The 19,341-nt window shown below is 44.5% G+C and overlaps 1 protein-coding gene across 2 annotated transcripts in view; it reads right to left on the bottom strand.

Annotated features, from left to right (window-relative positions):
- The window catches only part of NT5M (5',3'-nucleotidase, mitochondrial), an 80,723-nt gene that overhangs the window by 13,198 nt on the left and 48,184 nt on the right, over positions 1–19,341 (bottom strand). For both annotated transcript variants that reach the window (XM_069210064.1, XM_069210063.1), the window contains one exon: positions 5,335–5,449. In XM_069210064.1, coding sequence (XP_069066165.1) covers positions 5,335–5,449 — 115 coding nt within the window. The remainder of the gene's footprint in view (positions 1–5,334; positions 5,450–19,341) is intronic.

The following is a 19,341-nucleotide window of genomic DNA, read 5'->3' as shown; positions in this document are numbered from 1 at the left end:
GAATGGCGGTAAAGGCCTGAGGCCTACTTTCTTCTTGAGCCGGTAGTCCGAATTCGGATGCAAACAGGAGTTTGCACCCAAATCCCACTTGTATGAAATTACCTCACACAGTGTTTCCGCCACCACAAACTTCTGCAGGAAGCAGGACACTGACCTGAGATCCAGGGGCGGCTGGTGAACTTTAAGAGTAGTGGGGCTGGGCTTGACCAGGTGGGGTATTGGTGGGTATTAGTTAGGGGGGGGATCTCGGATTGAGTAGGGGGTTCATATTAGACGGTCACAGCATTTTTTGTGAGATCGGTCGCCATTTCCTATGTAAATCATGCAGCGGGTACAATTAAATGCGCACAAAAGGTATACAGGGCTGCATAGTCCTAAATGAACCTCAGCCTCTTTACTCCACTACCAGACACTCCATGACCCTTTCCCTCACTCCTGCAGGTTCCTGCCCTCTCCCTTTGACACTTTTTCTGCCATTCTCTTCCTTTCTGTCTTTCCCCTTTAGGTGTTTTTCCTTCTCTTGCTCTTGGCAAATGTCTGATGCAGAAAAATAAGTGCCAGGCCCCAAAAATGAGTGCTGGTAGGCCCCACTGGTAACCACAGGCTCAAATTAAGCACTGGACATATAATTTTACACTCAATGAGGCCTGCCTGTTCTAAGCCCCCCGGGCATCTATCTGCTCTCTAGTTCTATCCTCAGACCCTCCTTGCAACCACAACTATTCTGGGCCACAGCCCCTGAACTGAATTTACTAGTGTTGCCTCCTGCCATTCTACTGATGGAGGCTCTATCTGAAGTTAGTAACTTATTGTACTGCTTCTAAGACATCACACACTTGGCCTCCACCCGCGTCTCATTCTAAGTTTACACAGCACTGCAAATGCAGCCCCCTTGTCTATTCGATCTCTGTATTGAAAATAGACATCTTCCATTATCCAGTAGCAGTTCCTTCAACTGCACACTGTACCCCACATGTGATCTGCAAAATTGGTCACACCGCACCAGACGAGAACCTCAAAGACTAGACACATCACCACAGCCAAAATACACTCACAATTTAAACACAGACTCGCAGTACTCAACCTAGTGATGAGAACACAAAAAAGATATAATTCCAAATTTTCGTAATTCCAAATATCATTTCCAAAAAGTAAATCGGAAATAGCTATGATTCATTTCTTGTTCTTAGTCTGTCATTGGCAGGAAGATATTGCAGCGAATCTTTAAGTGGAATATTGCTTAAGAAAAGTTTGTGTCTTAAAAAAGTGCTCCTGGTGTGGGAAGCGGAAATCAACTCAACATATACACCTCAGAGGTGTGTCCCTTTAGAATAGTGTAGCTGTCCTTAGGAAATTGCAATATCTTTGTTGATAGAATTACACCTGTTTCTGGTGCCTACTTGCAGAGGAGTTAGAACGGTAACTTCATAGATGTACCCAGCTTCTTGTACAAAGTAATGTCTGTTTATAGAAGCATGCAATAAGTGACAAAATGAAGTCAGTGGCATAACACAGGAGGATACCTCCCAGCCCCTGCAGAATGTTAAGCTGGGCCGTAGTCTCCCATATTACACAGATATTAACTCACAGGGTTGGGGGCTGCGATGCACTGTCGTGGCTGGAGGGAAGCTTCAAGTCTAATCTGACACAGACACATGCACACCACCTTGTCCGCACCTCAGCTGCCGGTGAAACCACAAACACTGAAGCTCAACTGTGTCCAAGGCCCTGCAGCACGGGAAGCAGACATCTGAAGTCTGCGCAGTGTTTTTTCAAAACTGATGCGCAGACTTGATTTGTCTGCTTCCCCCCTGCAGCCTCTACCCCACCCTTTCCCAACTTGTCAGAGGGTGGGACACACCCCACTCTGTGACGATTTGGGAAAGGGTGGGGTGGCCATGCTCTCAACTCCCTGATTGACATGAAGCCCCTGGTGCTACAGGGCTTCAGCCTGAAGCGCCCAGTGCTAACTTTACCCCCACGTCATCAGGGGGTGGAGACTGGTCCTTAAGGCTATGTCTTTCCCGAGCTGATGACCTCTCAGGCCTCAGGGCTGTGAGACCGTCAGTCTGGCAAATACTGTAGATTTTGGGCGTGGCTGGCAGTGTGTCACTCATGACTCATCACAGCAACAAACAAACGAGCACAGTGAGCAGCAGTCAACTCCGACCACAAGCAAGAGATGTGTGTGTGTGTGTTTTTTTGTTTTTAAAGAAGCAGATTTAAACAGTTTCCTTTCATTTTGGCAATGGCTGGCCCTGGGGGTGAAAGTAAAGGGGGCGGAGCCCTGGCGGCCTCAACCAGAAACCGTCCCTGCTGAGTTCTGCACCTCGGACTCAGAAACAACTATTTTTGACCACTCCACCCCATTCCGAGGTACCATACTTGGAATGGGGTGGGGTGTATTACCGCACACAGTAAGGTGTTACTACTTACCAGATGTGGTACTACTTCTAAGAATGAGGGTGGCAGGGCTCGAAGATCTACAAGATGGTGAGCCCATGGGTCAGTGGCCCTGAGTCCACTGATATGAATGAAAGCAAGAGGTAGATTTCACAACACATCTGGTCACTGGTTTCAGGTTTATCTTAACGAATGCTGCCCGCAGTGGTGTTTCATGCCACACATTTCGCTCGATTAACGAACAAGGGACTGGGGTGTGATGTTTAGAACTGCCCGCCTTTCAGATGGCTGAGCCAGAGGTTTGCAGGTGTTTCTGAGAGTGAATTTGCAAACCTTTTTCTTTGCTAGTGCTTAAGGTTAAAATAGTGAATGTCCTTGCAGCATCAGTCACTGCTCTAATCTAATTTCTGTGCCAAAAACAACCGCTAACTCAAATCAACACGTGTATGTTTTTTATCTCTAAACTGAATCAGGTTTTCCCCAGCCCCCTCCAGCTCACTATAAAGTTTTTCGTTTTCTAATTGAATGTATGTTTTCTGTGCCCGTCATATTATAAACGTTCATCGTGTATGTTCAACATAGTAAGTTTCATTGGATTGTGTGTGGTGTGGTTCCCAGGTACACGTTGTTCCAGGTGTGGGGCAGAGAGAACCGGTCAAATAGCCATCACCAGGACTGCGTGAGTCATTTAAAATAAAAATGCATGTTATGAGGGCAGCTTATCCAAGTTCTATCTTTGTAGCCAACAGAACACTCTTGGATTTGTAGCTTTCTCTTACCATTATGAGTATGAGCATTGCACAAACCCACTACTGGGTGTGGGAGTGGACCATGACAGCAGCTCTGCAGGCCGAATGTGTGCCTTGTGTGAGGTGTGTGTCTGTGAATGTGGTCTCTGTGCTTCAGTGCTTTTCTATATGTGTTGCGTTTGTGTGTATCGATGCTGTTAGTTGTTTTACTCGGTCTGCACATAGTGGCGAGTTTATTCCTGGTTTGTAATTCTGTAATAAACAAATGCGAACCTTCGGGCAGTTCTCCTCATTTTTGCTGGTTTTAAACACAGTTGACCCTCCATTTTTTTTTAAAACTGATTTGTGGCAGGTCGGTCTGCAGTACGAGAATGTCTCGTTCCATGCTGTAAGGAGTTATTGTGCCCCCCAGCAGACAGCGGGCGGGGAAGGACCTTATTGGTAAATAAAATATCTGGTGCCTGCTCTACATGGAAGCAAGACCACCACCAGCCAACCTGCTAGAGCGCCAGGAGGCTCATGCATGCAAGCACTATACACAGGCTTCCCTGCTGGGGAGGTTTCCCTTTCATGGTACTGTTAGGGGTCGAGGCAGTCAAATATCATTACTATACATAAACTGTCTGGCCTCTTACAGTGCTTGTAACAGCAACTCTATTGGGCTTCTTGTTCTGCCTGCGAAGCAAAGAACCCTGATTCCACTCCACAGGCAGAACAAATAGAATTTCACATGTTGCAACATTACCCCCGAATATTTCACCCAGCCCTATTTGCATGCATGCTAGCATGCATTTCTTGCATTACACAAAAACCAGTGCTATTAAGTTTGTTAAGGAGGTAACCGTTACAGGGAAATACCCAAAAAAACACCAGCCAAGACCTGGGCAATCATACATATCTACAACAATGTCTTAGCGGGTATAATTCAAGACCAAATTAGGAAAAATAAGAAATTAAGATTGACACAGGGAAGTATACGAAACCAATAAATATTTATATGGTTATTGGTTCAGTCATAAATAGTACTAAACCGCAAGCACAAAACAAACGGTCTCAATTGTGAAGGTGAACCCCAAAGTGTTCGAAGTGACTGTGATAGTGAACGGCACAAGTGAAACACCAAAATTCACACATAAGAGTAAACATATACATATAATACATAAAAGTAAATACAGCCAATGTATTACTGCCATATTTGGGCCTCCTTGGTCGAATAAATTCTATGAATATAATACTAGGTAATGCTTCTTTGCACCTTCTTAGATTGAATGTTTACAACATTTGCCCATTGGCTGTATTTAGTTTCATGTACTATAAGTATATGTTTACTCTTATGTGTGAATGTTGGTGTTTCACTTTCGCCGTTCACTTTCACGATCACTTCGAGCACTCTGTGTTCACCTTCAAAACTGAGCCCGTTTGTTTTGTGGTTGCTTTTTTATGACTGATCAAATAATCATATACATATTTATTGGTTTTGTGTACTTCCATGTGGCAATCATCATTAATTTTTCCCAATTTGGTCTTGAATTATACCCGCTAACACATTGTTGTAGATATATATTAAGTTTGTTTAGGCATTTTTACTTGAGAACTGAATCCCAATAACTGAAACTGGAGGACTAGCACATGGGACATCCACCTCTTTGCCCAAGAGCATCTGATGTTCCCAAATGTCCTCACTCAATGACTTCAATAGAAAGAATCGTTTTCGCACCTACAACAGATAAAGTCTCTTCTGGACCTTCTGAACGTCATACATAAGTTTGAGAAATTCCTCCCTTGCACAAAGTGCTGATTGTCCACACGTAGGCCAGACAGATGTCTCAGTGAATACACCGTGTGCAATTATGGATGTGGGAATCCTTTGCAGCAATGGAAATGGGAATTTACAGTCTCTCCCTGACATACTCATGGAAGCCTGGTATTTTCGCAGCTTTCCAGGAGTGTTCTGGAGACCATTGGTACTTCTGATTAATTTGTAGATTCCCAAATGCCCATAAGACTTAGGTCTGTTGTATTGAACCAGATGTTGCCATCAGATCCAAAGTTCCTACTGGGTGCTTTGAACAGTGCTGGCCAGAGGCTTAGAAAGTTGATTAGAAGTGACCCCAAACAGGAATGCCCATGGCTACCATTCTTCAGGGCTCTTCCTCTCTGCAGCTCAAAGCCTTCACTTTACCTGTTACGTCTAGGCGGTCATCGATGAGCAGATCTGCAGAGACTACTGTTTTATCCCGTGTCAGGACTATCTGATCCAGAAACTCATGCCCCAAATGTTTCTCCACCCAGGCGTACTGAAAACAAAGAAGCAGAACGTCACGCAAAGTAAAGGGTTAAAAATAGCTAACGTTTGTGGACATCTACTCATGAAATGCATTGGAAAGCGGCGTGAAAACAATACAATCCTATAAGCAGAAACACAAAAAATACAGCATTGTAAGATATCACAATTTGAGTCCCTCTTGGATAGCTGGATTTTGTTCCCGAAAGGATAACAATGCTGGCCCACAATAATACTTCTATTCCCAACTGCGCCTTTCACATATTCCATAAAAACTAAGATTTTATTCCAACCATAAAATGTTGGCAAAAATCTGTTCATTCTTTGTTCATCACCTAACCCAGCCTACATTTCACTAACAATCAGCAACCAAATTCCAGGCTCTGAATCTGAAGTGAATCTGAATTATTTGTTCTCCTACACCCTATAAGTGTTGTCTGTGACTATAGTACCTAGGATGGCGTCGGGTCATTTCAACACTTGATTTCCAACATAAACTCGCCAGACACTGCCAGCCTTGTAAGCCAGTCCAGGCATGTTTCTGCCCCTAAAGCCAGAGAGAGGGGGGCTTTTGATTACAGAGGCTCTGGTAGGCCTCTGTTATCAAAAACCTCCCTACTCCATAACATCCAATCCTACATTTCTTTGTTGCATGTTAAGCTTTGTGTTTTAGTTGCAAGCAACAAACACGACTCCCTGGGTCAGGGAAAAGGTGTATCCTCGATTGATGGATACTTAAAAAGACAAAGTACATGTCTCTACCATAATGCCAAATTTTCCTTACAAGGGTGATATAAACTGAGAAGACAAATTGGGGTCGATGCGGAGACTTTGATCCAGGGAACGTATGCCTGCATTGGAAAAAATGAGCAGAGGCCGAACTATCTCTGGGATTTCCAGGACTGAAGCACCACAAGTCTTGTGAGAAGGCAGGGGGGGGGTTTGTTGGTACTCCTGAAGACATTATACCAGAAGGGGAACTAGATCAATTGAGGTCAACCTCAGAATAACAATGTGCCTTTTTGTAACTGATCCAATAAACAAGCATGACATATCGAGTCAAAGACAATCTAATATGTGAAGAATAGTGTTGAGGTGCATTAGCATTGTCTCCCTTGCTAACATATATATGGTAAATCTGCATCTGATGGGCAGAACACATTCTATGACCACCATAAGTACTTCATAGGTGCTTGTATAATGTTGGCTATTCTAAAAAAATGCCATCCCTTATGCTAGTAAGTCTGGCGGAGGCTGCCAAAATGCTGGGAGCGGTAAGGTGAAGCAGGGTCCCACAGTTTGCCATCCTGGTTGTTGGGCTTTTGTGACACACTCTCCGAGTTGAAAATGGCTCTGCCATAGGCACAGCTACAAACACAACCGTGGAAAATGTTCCATTCATTGTTGGTCATCAGAAGAGAAAAGGACTCATTCAATGCACCTAAGAGAGCTGAACAAGTGAACTACTTACGCAGAGATGATGTACTTGCACTAGCTTTACACTTTTTTTTTTAAAACTGCAGACACTGAGTTTGTGATCCCACTACGTGAATTAATCAGACTATCGGTAGCAGAGACCATTTTGCTTGCCAAAAGGGTAGCAGCGAACGAAGAGAACGATCCTACGATGTACTGAATGGGTTACTGTATGACAGAGAAAGTCGAAATTGTCGGTAAAGATGAACGCCTCATATTGAAATCATTCAAGAAGGAAGTACCATATTTACCTCTTCACCAGATGCTACATCTAGCTCTGTTCTCATCCTGACTTTCACTGCTTTTTAAAACAAAACATTTTTATTGAGTTTTATGCGTATGATTACAAGTTAAGTGCATCAACAATAGCCTGTGGCGCCGCCTGTTGCTCCCAAACTGGTGTCTCAACCGTGGTGGAGCCTCGTGGTAGGGGCGGGATGCGATTCACGACAGTTAAATTCCTAAGGAGATATCAGAGGTTAAATCATACATTCCATACATAGGTGGTTCAGCAGGTAAGCACTGCCCCTTATTGTGAGAAGATTCACAAGAATAAACAGCGACTTATAACAGAACTTTAAACTTATAGACCTGCTAGTCAGGGTAGGGCAGAGGATCAGGGATTCTCCCGACCAAGGTGGTTTAAATGGCTTTTTTATCTCCAGAATATGTGTTTTGGGTTGGGGAGTCCCAGAGGGAAAGGGGGGGGTGTCTAATGGCCCATACGAGCACATGAGAGGGACATAGTATCAAACTGAATCATCCACCGAGCTGTCTAGGGCTGACAGAAGATTGCTTAACTCATCTATGTGTGGGCAATCCAGAATAATGGTGTCCCATGCTTGTGCTTCTCCAGAAACCAGAGACCACCATTCATTAGGTTTGCTACCTCACATTCTGTCCCTATGATGACCTTCACTCACCAATGCATAATGTTTGGCCCCCTGTGAGATTTCCAGGCCATTGACAGCTGGTGGCGCGCCACATTCAATGCTAAATCTATACATTTAGTCACAATAATTTCCCTCGCAGGTGAAGGAACAGACCCAGTAAGCAATAAGTTGGGTGTTTAAGGATGTGTTGGCCTGTGGCCTTAGCAATGTGATACAGTAGAGCGTCCCAATAGGTGTACAGCATCGGCAAGCCCATACCCATGTGGAAGAAGTCCACTCCCTCCATAACACATCTTGGGCATTTTGTGTGCGCGTCTGGGAACATTGCGTTAATCCTCTTCAGAGTAAAGTAGGCTCTATGGAGGAAATAAAATTGGATAAGCTTGAAGCTGACATTTCTGAAGACACAGGGAGTTGCCTCAAGAATGTTATCCTAGTCTTGATTCGTAATTTGGATGGTAACATCCTCCGTCCAGCGGGAGCGAAGGTCCAGCAGTTTTATCTCAGCTTGCTGTACCATCGCGGTATAAAGCAGATATATCTCTATGACTTTACCAGATGTCATATACACAAGCTGTAGGGCAGCATACAACAGGAGCTCAATAGCGCTGAATCTCCAGTGGGCCAGAATCATGACTCTAACTGAGCCATAAAGCAGGAAATGGTGGGGTGAGATCCCAAATGTGTCCACAAGGACCTGAAGGTCTTTAAACGTGTCATTCTTGTAGAGTATCCCCCAAAGTGAGCATTCATGCATGACCCTACCCACGCCCATAACCTGCACCAATCACTGAGAGGCTCGATGGGTGCCAAAATCAACAGAGGTAAATCGCAGGTGTAAGGAAGTTTGCAGTGGGTCCACTGGAGGGCGAGGGCCCAGGAGTACTGGAGTGTATTGAGTAGTATAGCTTCTACCCCACCTTTATCCTCCCTGAGTGGTGTGGAAGTAGCCGGAGTAAGGCAAGCCGGCCAGGAGTTTCTGCACCCGCCACCATGTCGCCCAGACTAGCTACGCAGCCAGATAACAAAGCTCACAGTCTGGACTGCTAGCCTGTCCTCAGCAGTTGGTAGTCAGAGTTTGGCCATCAAAACCCTAAGCCTCTTGTTGTACCTGAGCAGGGTTAATAATAACTTGTCTATTTCCCAGAACACAGTCCTGAGGTTCGGACGGGAACAGTGGCAAAAAAATATAATAATCGTCAAAGAACCACCATTTTCGCAAGGGCAGTGCGGCCCATTACAGGACTTTCACTGCTTCCCTAAGAAATCTTAATGTTCTTTTTAACCCCATCACGTTTTTGGAATCTTTCACCACCCCAAAGCAACTGCTGGAAAATAACCTAAATATATTTAAGATCCATTCCCATATCCCTGTGCACACAGCTATGCTACTAATCTTCTTAAAAGTAATTAGCAAATTGGATTACTGCAATCATTGTTGAGTAGGCGTTCTTTATTACTTTCCTTTTGACAGAGTCTTAAACTTCGCCACTAGAGTAGTGTACCTTCTCCCTAGAAACACCCCGAGTTCAGGTTACCGCCAGCAGACCACCAGTTTTTTTGCCAAAAAGAGAGCCTCACAAACTTCTAACACTACCCTTCAAAACCATTTAGGGGACACCACCGGGCTAGGTCTCAAACAGCTTAACAGAACACAATCCCATTCACAATCTAAGATCAATTAATCAACACTTCTCACAACGTCCATGTTCAGGTCCTTCAACTTTATAGGACAGTGATTCTTAAACGTCTGACTTCTGTGGACCCCACTTAATCATTACTGGAAGCTGGGGGCACGTAATGAATCATTATTGGAATTCAGGGACCTTCACAGAGTGATGATTAGAAGACCCTGGCCTAAACATTTTTGATGATCTGAACCGCAAAACAATGCAAAGAAAATATAGAAACGAGCATCCATCAAACAAATACATGTATAATTAAATATTTTATTTAATTCACAAACATAAAAAATGTTATTGTGAGAATGTTGAAGCTTTTCTTAATTCAACTGAGGTCACTCATCAGATACACCATAGTCTCTTTGGTGCATTTGCACCGCTCCGACAAATCAATCTGAGAATGCTAACTTAATTTTCAACCTCCATTTTCAAATACCTTCACATTTACAGAACGTTTTAAAATGTTCAATGTTACATTTTCGTCTTCTTTATATATACTTTATTAATCTGTAAATATTATTTTATTTTTTAAGTAGTTGCAACCCCCTAGGTAGGCTCACGGACTCCCTCAGGTCCACGAACCACTCATCCATGACCCAGTCGTTGGAACTCAATACGTCTAGCCATTCGGGCTGGTCCATGACTACAAGAAATTAAAACAGTGATACACTTTCATCTCTTTAAATCCAAAGATTGTATGTCCTACAATTGCTCCAAACAGTGTAGAGATGTTAATTGCATGTATACCCGAAGTGAGGCTACCTGCCCCAACATGTCTGACCACTGTCTATGCTTCACGTTGTAGAGTACTTGAATATCTGTTTATCCATGTTCTTGCTTTAATTCAATGGCTTCTTGCAATATATTATTTACAACTGTGTGTAAGTGAGCGATTGAAAACGTGTCCTGTTGTACGACGTTTCAGAGCCATGTTATATGCGGCTTTTAAATAAATGACAGCAAATTACTACTTACCATCACACGGCAATTGGTTGCCGAGAAGCAAATGGATATTTTTTGTAAGGGAGAGAAAATCAGTGTGGCACACTCGATATACTCCTGGTGTACAGGGTGGGTCCGTCGGCCACAATACTAGTATTCTCAAAATAGTGCCGATCATGCAGCCAAAAATGGAAGAGTTTGAATTAGAAGTCGTCTAGTGTGGCAACTGATACGTATACGTTGCTTCTTGAAATGCTGTTGGCTTGTTTAATCAATCTGTTCACACAATTTTCAATAAATGCTTTTATGTCTCTCCGTCCTAATAAAGACTGCCTATTAACACAGTGCACCGTAATGTTTGCATAAAGTTGACTTTAACAGTACACAGATTGGGCGGTGGTCAGGGCCAAATGATGTCACTTTCTAAGAGGTCACTGGAAGATTACAGGGCATAAGATGTTGCTTCCGTAATACACTGGCATGACGATCGACGAAATTATTCAAATTGTTTATTGGACTCGTCTTTGGTGCATATTCATTTTAGATTTTTTTTAGAACTATGACTTCCTTTGTTTTTTTTTCTTTTGGACACATTAACCACGTCTGGATCCACTTGAAACTATTTGTAACTTGTCATCTGGAAAGAGGAAAGCTGGTACTATTGTCAGAGGAATTGGGTCTAATGGTGTCTAATTACTTTCACTTGGAAATGTAGGTTTAAGTGGTAGCCTTTTCCAGGTCCTACTTGCCTCACAACCTGCAGCATCATTCCACGCTTACGCAAACTACAAATTCACAGCTACAGACTGGAGCAACACCTCTGAACGAACACTCAACACCCAACATAGCCCACTCGATAATACCACACTCTACCGCCATGCACAAAAATGTGGTAGCCCATTATCTAATCATTTAAAGTGATTCGCCCCCTAAAAAGGGTATAAACCACTACACAAGTGCTAAAAAAAAAAGTGGATCGGCTGAAAAACACATCTACAAGACATTTCCGAAAAACTGAATTTTCTTTAGAGTAAAGTCGTTGAGCCGACGCCCAGACTCGAACTTGGTTCCCCGGCTCCAAAATTGGCGTTTCTGTCAGTTACGCCACATCCTCTCCCCTACCCATTCTCTAACATGCAGCATTTTGTTTCTCAGTTAATGCTCTCCAAACCAGGTCCCTTAATGAAACATCATGTACAGAAACGCGCTCTTGTGAAATTAATTGGATTGAAAACTTTAGTACAAAATGTACGTTTTTCAGGCTGGTGTCCTAGCAACAGCCTGATGACTCACCCACCTTTAAAGCGCTAGTCCCGGAGGCAAGAAAATTATACCAACAGAGGCAGTTGTTGGAGGTGTATATGATGCTATTTGTGACTTGTGAATTGCATATTTTACTAGGAAATTATTTGTGGTGCGTCAGCTAAAAAGACATTCGTCTGACTGGCAGCATCATCTTCTGTTCCAGCTGTACCCTGCCATAATCAGCTATACATGTGCTGGTTGTAATCAGAGGCCAACCAAAGTCCAGGCTGACATCTGAATGATACTGCACTGAGAGACCAAAGGGAACGGGCCAGCTTTGCAGCTCATCCCGGGCGGGAAGAACGCAGCCATCGCCATGTGAGGGAACATGCCATTGGGATGCACTCCTGGCCGGGGTAGTAATAAAGGTGCCATCTGGTGATGTCACAATTGGTCTCCTAACCGGAGCTGACGTCGCCAAAGATCATTCTGGAGTAGCTATTATTGGTGATTACCAGTGATGCAAGAATTGGTAGAAAGAGCAGCTCTTTTCTGTACCCTCATGGCACCTATAACAAAGGCTACACACAAGGCTTGCATTTTTGCCTATTACTATAAGTCCTTGGCATGTTACTTCAGCATCATCATTTCTTTTAAAGTAAAAAGTTGAACATTGCAGGCCTGGCACAAGAAAGTTTACATTGGGCCTGGGAGGAGTTTGCGGAGTTCTGCTAGACGGAACTCTGCGAAGTGCTGAAAAAACTCTTCTGCACTACGCGCGGTTCCATGAGCGCAGAGTTTGGGTAAGTCAAACTGTTTGCACTGATTTTTAGCACAGGAGTTTCTCCCTGGCTGTAAAATCAGCATGAACTGCATCACACGGAGAGTCAGAGGGCACTAACGTCTTTCTGCTGCTCGAGTAGATTTTCTACTCGGTTGGCAGCTTCCTCAATGTGAGATATACCTTTCTCATCACAAGCGGTTGCGGCCTATCATGACGCTCGCGTTCACAAATCTCGCTCGCCAACTTAGTGATTTCTCTCGCTTGCACTCGCCAACTTAATGTTGGCAAGAGCGAGTGAACAAACTCTGCACTCCGCATGGAGCCGGGAAAACACCGTGAACTCCACCGGCGGAACAGAATTCTTCACCCACCCCCAGTCTGCATATCCTGCTTGGCCCAAACAGTTTTGATTTAGGGCCTGGGCCTGATGTATAGTTTGCTGCAGGTGGATACTCCGTCACAAATATGACGGATATGCCTTCCGCCGTATTACAATTCCATTATAGCCTATAGAACTTGTAATACGGCGGACAGAATATCCGTCACGTTTGTGAAGTAGTAACCCCTTCAACAAACTCAAAATTAGGCCCTTAGATCTATCTGCTGGAACTAGGGATTTGTAGTGGAAGAAATTTGCTAAAAGGAACTTTTTTAATAACAACTTTATAAATGAAAAGTTTTGATAAAAATATACTTTATATTATACAGCGCTTTTGGTTGGAATGCTTTTGTTTGAAAAGTTTAAGTCAGAGTTAGAGTTCCCCAACAGTATTATGGGATTGCATCAATTAATTTTGTAAGTGTTCGGGGAAAGGCTCCAGGCAAAGCACTCTTGAAAATACCATAATGTATGATAAAATGTAATTTAATTCAGTTTTATTTAAGTGGTTTCACTTAAAAAACACCTTTTCCTAAACTGAGTTTCAACCACTTCTTTCTATCAGTTTGCTTTTTCGCAGCAGTTTTCTACCAAAAGTCCTAAAGTCTTATTTAGAGTTTGGCAGAGAGGAACTCTGTCACAAACGTGGCAGATGATCCGTCTGCCACATTACAAGCGGCATTGACTAGGGCGGATGGTCCAACCACCACGTCTACGAGGAAGTATGCTGTCTTCCAAATTAAATAAGGGCCCCTATCTCTTGATGACCCAGGTAAAAACCATCTCCAGAGCCCAGGAAGGCTTAACCGGAATGTCCGCTATCTTCCTTCCCCTTGCTATTCTAGAACATATTTGCTATGGAAGACAGCTACGTCACTTTACTGCTTTATATGCTGCATTTATGTCGATGCATGAACCTAAAGTAAGAAGTTAACGCGTGTTTCATTCACTTGAAATGTGTGAAAAAATCGCAAAGACAGGAAAAATGGGGCTGAAAAATGGTAACTTTCAGCTGTTAGGGTTGGAAGAATGGAACGAAGTTACGTGTTGGGATGATTTTGGGATTTTGTACTGTGGGCAATTCAATGCCGAAAAACCATGCTGGCCGGCCTTCCTTTTAAAGGAAGACCAAAGTCAGCCATAAAGACTGTCAAAAAACTGGTGTTACTAGCTGGGAGGTGTTTCCCTGTCATAGTTGTGGCTCACATATCTGGCTACAGCCCCCCCCCCCCAATCCCCCTCACACAATGACAACAACATGCTATTAACTTTCTAATCTCTAGGTCACTAACTAGGCAGGTTCAACATACTTACACGTGCACAGCTATGTCGCGGATGCTTAAAGCATGATTCACATTTTTGTGACCAAATTATGAATGAGGTGCATAAAAAAATCAAAATTTGACTTTCACCACCTGTACACGGGCTGATGGGCACAAAAACCTCCTTCCAGCCACCCGGGTAGCACTTATGGCCTGGGATAAAAGCTATGAAATCTATTGGCTGCCATGGTACGCCCAGGAGGGAAACGCCGCTATGGGGAGGGAGATGACTTCCCAAAATGTGCAAACTCAAGGGATTCAGGACCTGGGACCTAATAGGGATCCCCAGAATGGGCGATCTAATTGAATACGGCGATATTCTGCCGTTCTTCTCGCTCCAGCGCCACTACAAAATAAACAAGAACCAATTCCTAAAATATGCATAGTAGCGGCATGCATGGAGGGTCTCTCGGGTGCAGGTATCATTGACTTTGCACCGTCAGAGGGGAGGTTACTGATGGACGAACTGGGAAGGGGAGAAATTTCCTCCACTTACAAAACCCACAATAACAATAAACCAATGCGTAAAAAATGGGTGGCAGACGTCGGAGATATTGAGGCTATCGACAAGGAGCAGCCCTGTTGCACCCTAGGAAGGTGGCGATAAAGAGACAATTAGGGTTAGTGCAATATAAAATCCTTCACCGGGTCTACTATGACAGATGCCGACTCCATGCTATGGGAAGGGCCTCTAACCCCCAAAGCCTGAGATGCAATGACACTGATGGCTCCTTCTTTCACACCGTCTGGAGTTGCCCCCGAATACAGTCCTAATGGAGTGGAATTATTGGTCAACTTAGTGCTGTGTTCTCCTTCCCCCTCCCCTTAGACCCAAAGTTTCGCCTTCTAGGTATCCCCAACAATACTGACCTACCCCGGGCTCAGCTGCTTTTCTGCGGCCTTAGACTAGTAGTGACTAGAAGAGATACATCTCGTTCCACCGACGCCAGCACCATCGACTCCTGTGTTGTCAGCAGGCATCCTGCCTGCACTGTGGCCTGTGGACACCGCTCGTGAGGGTAACGAAGCACCATCCCGTCCCGCACTGCTGGCTTGGGTCTGCAGACGACAGCGCTTCAGCAACGACAACGCCGCTGCCTGCACCGTGACCTGTGGACACTGCACGTCGCACTGCCCCACTTCACACCGCAGCCCTGGTCTCACCGACGCCACCGGATGTCGTCACAGAGCTGCTGCCTGCACCGTGACCTGCGGGCACTGCACGTTGCATCGTCCCGCTTTGCAACGCAGCCCCGACACCATCCACGCCAGCGCACCTGACTTCATCAGCCTGGAGTTCGATCTGCAATGCGTGTGACCTCAAGGGCCCGACGACTCCTGCACCGACTCCTGAACCGACACCACAACGTCACTGACGCCGCTCTCCGGAGCTCACCGCGAGGATCACAATGACCTGCAAATCCAAGGTACTGTTTGCGGGTCTTCCCGACACCATAGCTGGCCCGCAACGCCAAGGCCAGCCTGAACTGTTGGTTTTGTTGATCACGATGCCGTGATAGCCCTAGGTGGAGCTATCGACTTTAAGGAACTGTAGTTTTGAGTAAATTGTGCAGAATTCATATTTTTCTTACTGTATGTTGGAGTTTTATCGTATTTGGTCTTGTTTTATATAGATAAATATTGGCTATTTTTCTAAAAATGGTGTGGTGTTCTTTTGTAGTGTTTTCACTTATTACTGTGTGTTATGTGCAAATGCTTTACACATTGCTTCTGAGATAAGCCTGACTGCTCGTGCCAAGCTACCAAGGGGGTGAGCAGGGGTTATCTGAGTGGGTATCTCCCTTATCCTGACTAGAATAAGGGTCCCTACTTGGACAGGGTGCAAACCGACTGCCAACCAGAGACCCCATTTCTAACAAGAACTAGTCAAGCATTCACCCCAGTCACAGATCTGGGTTCAATTATTTTGCTCACCATGCCACCTAGTATGGACCCAGCAATACGCAAATCAGTCTTGACCCTGTTCTCCATGGGAACAGAACAGCCAGAACTTCCAGACCAGGTCCTCCTTGGACCAGAAACAGGCATCCTGGGACCGGTTTCAGGGTATCACCATTCATCAGCCAGGCTAGCTAGTTCTGGATGGAAAAGGGAGAATAATCTCATGCAACTTAGGCTGGCATGCTTCATCTCCCGTTAAAGGTCCTAGCCTGCCTCTTCAAAACATGGATGCTGTTCAACAGACATCCCCGGTGCTCAGCTCACTGAAGGCAAAGGCACCACAGAGCTCACATGTACCATCGGGCATGAGGCACCAGCAGAATGCACACAGCTGGGAGACCAAGAAGCCTCAGAACTATCAGAGAAGCAACCCAGGCACAGCCCAAAACACTGGGATCGTACTCTGAATGTCATGGACTCATTTCAGGGAACGAAAGGCTTTGCAAGCTACTGCATCTTGAGCGTCTGCACTGGCCGAAGATAAGATTTTTCGTTGTTTATGGAGACACACAAGGAACATAGTGAAATTGCCTGCTGGCAATGGTCCATTACTGACTGTGGAAAGCCCGTCTTCAAAAGCCAGGTGTTGAGATAGAGGAATGCGTGAACTCCCAACCTCCGAAGATGAGTCGCAACAACCGCCATCACCTCTGTGAACCCAGGTGGTCGGGAGATGTGAGGCTGAAGTGAAGGATAGCGAACTGGATGTGTTTTAACCCCACAATGAAGAGGAGCAAACATCTGTGGGACTGCAGGATGGGCACAGGTAAGTATGCATCTTGCAAGTACATGGACACTATTCAATCCCCAATGTATAAAGCAAAGAGGACCCAGGCAGAGTCAGCATTTTGAATCTGCCATTCCATAGGAAGGTATTTAAAACCAAAGATCTTGGGTTGATCACAGCACGGCGTCTAATTGTGAACTATGACACTGGTATAAGGCTAACTGCAAGCAAACGGAAAAGATAAAAACAAATCCTGCCCTCTACCGTCAGCATGCAGAAGAGGACTGCTGCCCTTGCTGATGACACCCACCTCTACTACCACTTGTCCACTACAGCTCCCGAAAAAGGCGGAGTGGCTTGTTGAACAGGTTACAGGACTACGGCTGGTGACCCATAAGGCCCTTCAAGAAGACCCAAAATATCCAGTACTGCTGCTGAAACTGGCGGACGTAAGACGGCACATCTAAGAAGGAAGCCATAACTTGACTATTGTTACAGCGCGCTAAGTCTGTGTCAGCAGTCTCTCCCAAAATTCTGGAGCCATAAGAAGACATATCCATCAAGGACATTTATGTGGCACCATGAAAACCTACAGGCATGGCGCCAGACTACCTACTTATTACCCACTGCAAGGCCAACGCAGTCATGTATTGTCTGAGCCAATTAATTTCTAAGCTCATCTAATCAGGAGGGGCAAGTCCTAGCTCATCATATCCCACAATGCAAGAGAGTACCAACCCAAATTCAAATCACATCAATCAATCTCATGCCAGACTGACAGCAGAGAATACTCCCTTTCCCAGTGTGTCAATATGCTTTGATTCTCTGTATAGGGGATCATGAAACAATTTAGGTTTACCTTCCTGGCAGACACCTGTACAATTAGTATTTTAGGGCATTGCATGTTGTGTCAGAAAGGCTGGCTTCCAGGAGGCAGGCCTGTGACGTCAAGCAGTAGATTGACGCAATAGTGGTATTTAGCAAGGTTTGGACCACGCTGCCATCAAGTTCTCCGTTAGGGCTTCAATGAATGAACGCAACACTTTGGTATGGTGATTTAATAATGTAATATTGTACTTGAGCGAGCCAAACTCAGATTCTGGCCAGAAACTGGTGTTCGGTTTGGATTGTCTTGTCTTGACATTCAACTTCCCCTTGGACTTACCAGAAGATCATGGCTGAAACTTGGATCGCAAGCAGGCCAGGCACTTCAAGTTTGACAGACCTCACTTTTTGTGTTCAGTGATGTACAGCTTCGTGCTGAGAAGTTCATCATGGAGCACTTGTCACAGGACTTAAGAGTCATGCTTAGAACCTAAGCAGCAAAGGCATACTTTGTGTGGCACAGCAGCGGACATCTGTTTTCAGCAGGAATGGCAAAGTTCAAAGCTTGTAGTCCTCAAAGACTACATTTTCCTTATGTCACAGATGGTTTTCGGGAGAGGGTGAACTCTGACAAAAAGTTTGGGAGTGGAACTTCATGTATTAATGGAAGAGTGGGGAAACAAGAGAACTGAGGTATCTGCACAGGTGTAAGGCAGAACAGAACAGATTGCACACCTACTAATAAGTATGGAAATGATCTATGGTTCTCTTCTAAACATGCACAATTTTGGAAACTGCCATCAAATGCATGCACATTCTACTGCCCTGCAGCTGGAATATGTTTGCCTTTGATGTCAGTGTCAGAATCATAGCTCTGGGAGGAGCTGGCACTTATTATCGAGGCGATCACCAGATTCCATATGCCAACAGAGCCTAAGTTGTTTGGGTTTATCGCTCACGTAAAGGGAGGATTTCTATAGTGCAATGAGATGGGAAACCAATCTACTTGCTTCTGCAGTCAGCATTTCAGGTGGTGGTAGGATTCTGGAAAACCAGGGATTCAGCTAAAGCACACTAATTGGCACTTGAAGTATTATATTCAAACGTGAAAAAGATTTACATTCAGATCTGAGAAATTTTATACAAAATGGAAGCAAAGGCTTTGCATATGCAAGTAGACTACACTCCGTGGGTCTCTTAAGGATTTGCATAAGGATTTGATACAAAAAAAATATGTAATTCTGAATTCAGAAAAAATGCATAAATATTTTAAAATTAAAAGAGTTTGTGTGTGCGTGTGTATGTTTTCTAGGGTGACCAGGCGTACAGGATTTGCCAGGACAGTCCCCGTTTGTCACCAGTTGTCCCAGTAGAGTTCGGGTAATTAAGATCATGTCCAGGTTTTTAGAGAGGCTCGCCAGAAAACGATGGGAGGTGAATTTATTAGATTTCCAGAGCACATTTAGTTATCAGGTGTTATCAGGAACCCGTTTAATTAATAGGCTTGATACTGGCCTTAAAACTTGCATTTCATTTATGTTATTAGTGCCTCTTCTGTAATTCTAAGATGATGAGTCATAACATTCTGTGTGCTCCGTTGAAGTGAAACTGTAGTCCTTCTATTTTTGTGATATGTCCCTGTTTTTGGCTTTAAAGTTCTGGTCACCC

Source organism: Pleurodeles waltl, chromosome 10 (assembly GCF_031143425.1).
Source record: "Pleurodeles waltl isolate 20211129_DDA chromosome 10, aPleWal1.hap1.20221129, whole genome shotgun sequence".
In the NCBI taxonomy this organism is placed as follows: domain Eukaryota; kingdom Metazoa; phylum Chordata; class Amphibia; order Caudata; family Salamandridae; genus Pleurodeles; species Pleurodeles waltl.
Note: the sequence above shows the minus strand (reverse complement) of the source record. Positions and strands in the feature narration are given on the sequence as shown.